The sequence below is a fragment of the Anarrhichthys ocellatus genome, unplaced genomic scaffold (genome assembly GCF_004355925.1).
Source record: "Anarrhichthys ocellatus isolate YVR2014 unplaced genomic scaffold, GSC_Weel_1.0 scaffold35, whole genome shotgun sequence".
Classification (NCBI taxonomy): Eukaryota; Metazoa; Chordata; class Actinopteri; order Perciformes; family Anarhichadidae; genus Anarrhichthys; species Anarrhichthys ocellatus.
In genome coordinates, this window is record NW_022280065.1 from 4,063,939 (window position 1) to 4,065,600 (window position 1,662).

The 1,662-nt window shown below is 41.8% G+C and overlaps 1 protein-coding gene across 7 annotated transcripts in view; it reads left to right on the plus strand.

Moving 5' to 3' along the window:
• The window catches only part of csmd3b (CUB and Sushi multiple domains 3b), a 315,344-nt gene that overhangs the window by 257,820 nt on the left and 55,862 nt on the right, over positions 1–1,662 (plus strand). For all 7 annotated transcript variants that reach the window (XM_031866559.1, XM_031866560.1, XM_031866562.1 and 4 more), the window contains 2 exons: positions 1,129–1,242; positions 1,343–1,438. In XM_031866559.1, coding sequence (XP_031722419.1) covers positions 1,129–1,242; positions 1,343–1,438 — 210 coding nt within the window. The remainder of the gene's footprint in view (positions 1–1,128; positions 1,243–1,342; positions 1,439–1,662) is intronic.

Here is a 1,662-nt window from a genome sequence, read left to right on the forward strand (position 1 = left end):
GTGTGTGTGTGTGTGTGTGTGTGTGTGTGTGTGTGTGTGTGTGTGTGCATCAGTTTTTACATGTGCTGCAGGCAAACATGTTTTTATTTCGACAAGTACACATACAGATTTGCATCTTCAAGGAATACTTGACCTCCAACATATTCATTTATTTAACAACTAGTCACCCCTTGTTACCTTGAATTCTTAAAGAATGCTTTGCTTCTGCGGCAACGGCGTCAGTCGGGACCTATTATATACAGTCTATCAGCGGTAACCACTGTATGAGAATAGCTAGCCAGTGGGGCACAACAGAGACTCACATGCACTGCCGTTTCATAGCAAATACTTCAATTCATCAAAAATGTTCTCTGCATTTTAATTCTTCGTTCAGAAAAACAATTTTCTTCAAGAATTCTAGGTAACACCAGATGAGTAGTTGACATACAAATGGTCTTTTTGGGGGTTGAATTATTCCTTTAAGGCAACTTGTAATTATTTTGAAGACACAGTGGGCAACCATGACAGAGATAGTTGCACTAGATATGGGGCCTCAGGCTTCCAGTGGACCCTCTGCTGCTGCCTGCCACTGCAGCTGCACAGTAAAATCCATGGTTTAGTCATGATTCACGGCTGATGATTTACCTTCCATCATACTGAAACAGAGTAAAACATGGGTTTAGGGACAGGAGTTTATAGGTTACCACATATGCCTTTCTTCCACTCTACCTGCTGGTAATACTGGAGAGAAGAAAAGAAAGAAAAATATCTTGCCCTACTGACATGTAGTTTTTGCCAACATTTCACACTCGCTGACAACACTGATGCACCCTAGCCAGCTGACTTAGAGTGTGTGTGTGTGTGTGTGTGGTGGGTGTGTGGGGTGGGGGGTGGGGGAGTGTACTGGCGCATGATGATCATAAGGTGATGTTTTGACTATTAAGTGTCCTGATATGTAATTTTCTGCCAATAGTTGGCTTCAAATAGAGGTTGACACTGCAGCTTAATACAATTTAAATTAGGTTTTACAGGTTAATTTTATCATCGGAAGGTCAGGCACAGACGGCGGCATGGAATAATAATTTGCCACCATTGAAGTGTGGTTAACTCATCTCGTTATCTGTTTTTTTTCTCCCATTCTGTCTCCAGTCCTTTTTGGACAGTTTGTGTTGTTCCAGACATCTCTAAATGATGTGGTGGAAATCTACGATGGACCAACTCAACAAAGCACGCTGCTTTCTTCTCTCTCGGGGTCCCACTCTGGTAAGGATCAACGGCTAGATAGATAGGTGGATGGGACAGATGGACAAACCTGAGCCCTAATTTACCTTTCTTCTGATCTTGTCTCTCTTTGACTCTCCAGGTGAGTCTCTACCTCTGAGTACGGGAAACCAGATCACAATCAAGTTTACCACGGTCGGACCAGAGACTGCTAAAGGATTTCACTTCGTCTACCAAGGTCAGCCGATCACAAGTAGCCATAGTAGTTATTTAAATTATTATTATTGTTATTCGGAGCCATTTTCAAGTAAATTACATGTATTAGGTTTTCGCAAAACAGTCTTGTATTCTTATTTATTTACTGGTTTATTTGGTTTGGGACAGTGCACATTCCCGTTAATGCGCCAGAGTTAGCCAAGAGACCATTTTTCATCTGCAGTCCCATGTATATAGGTTTCTTTT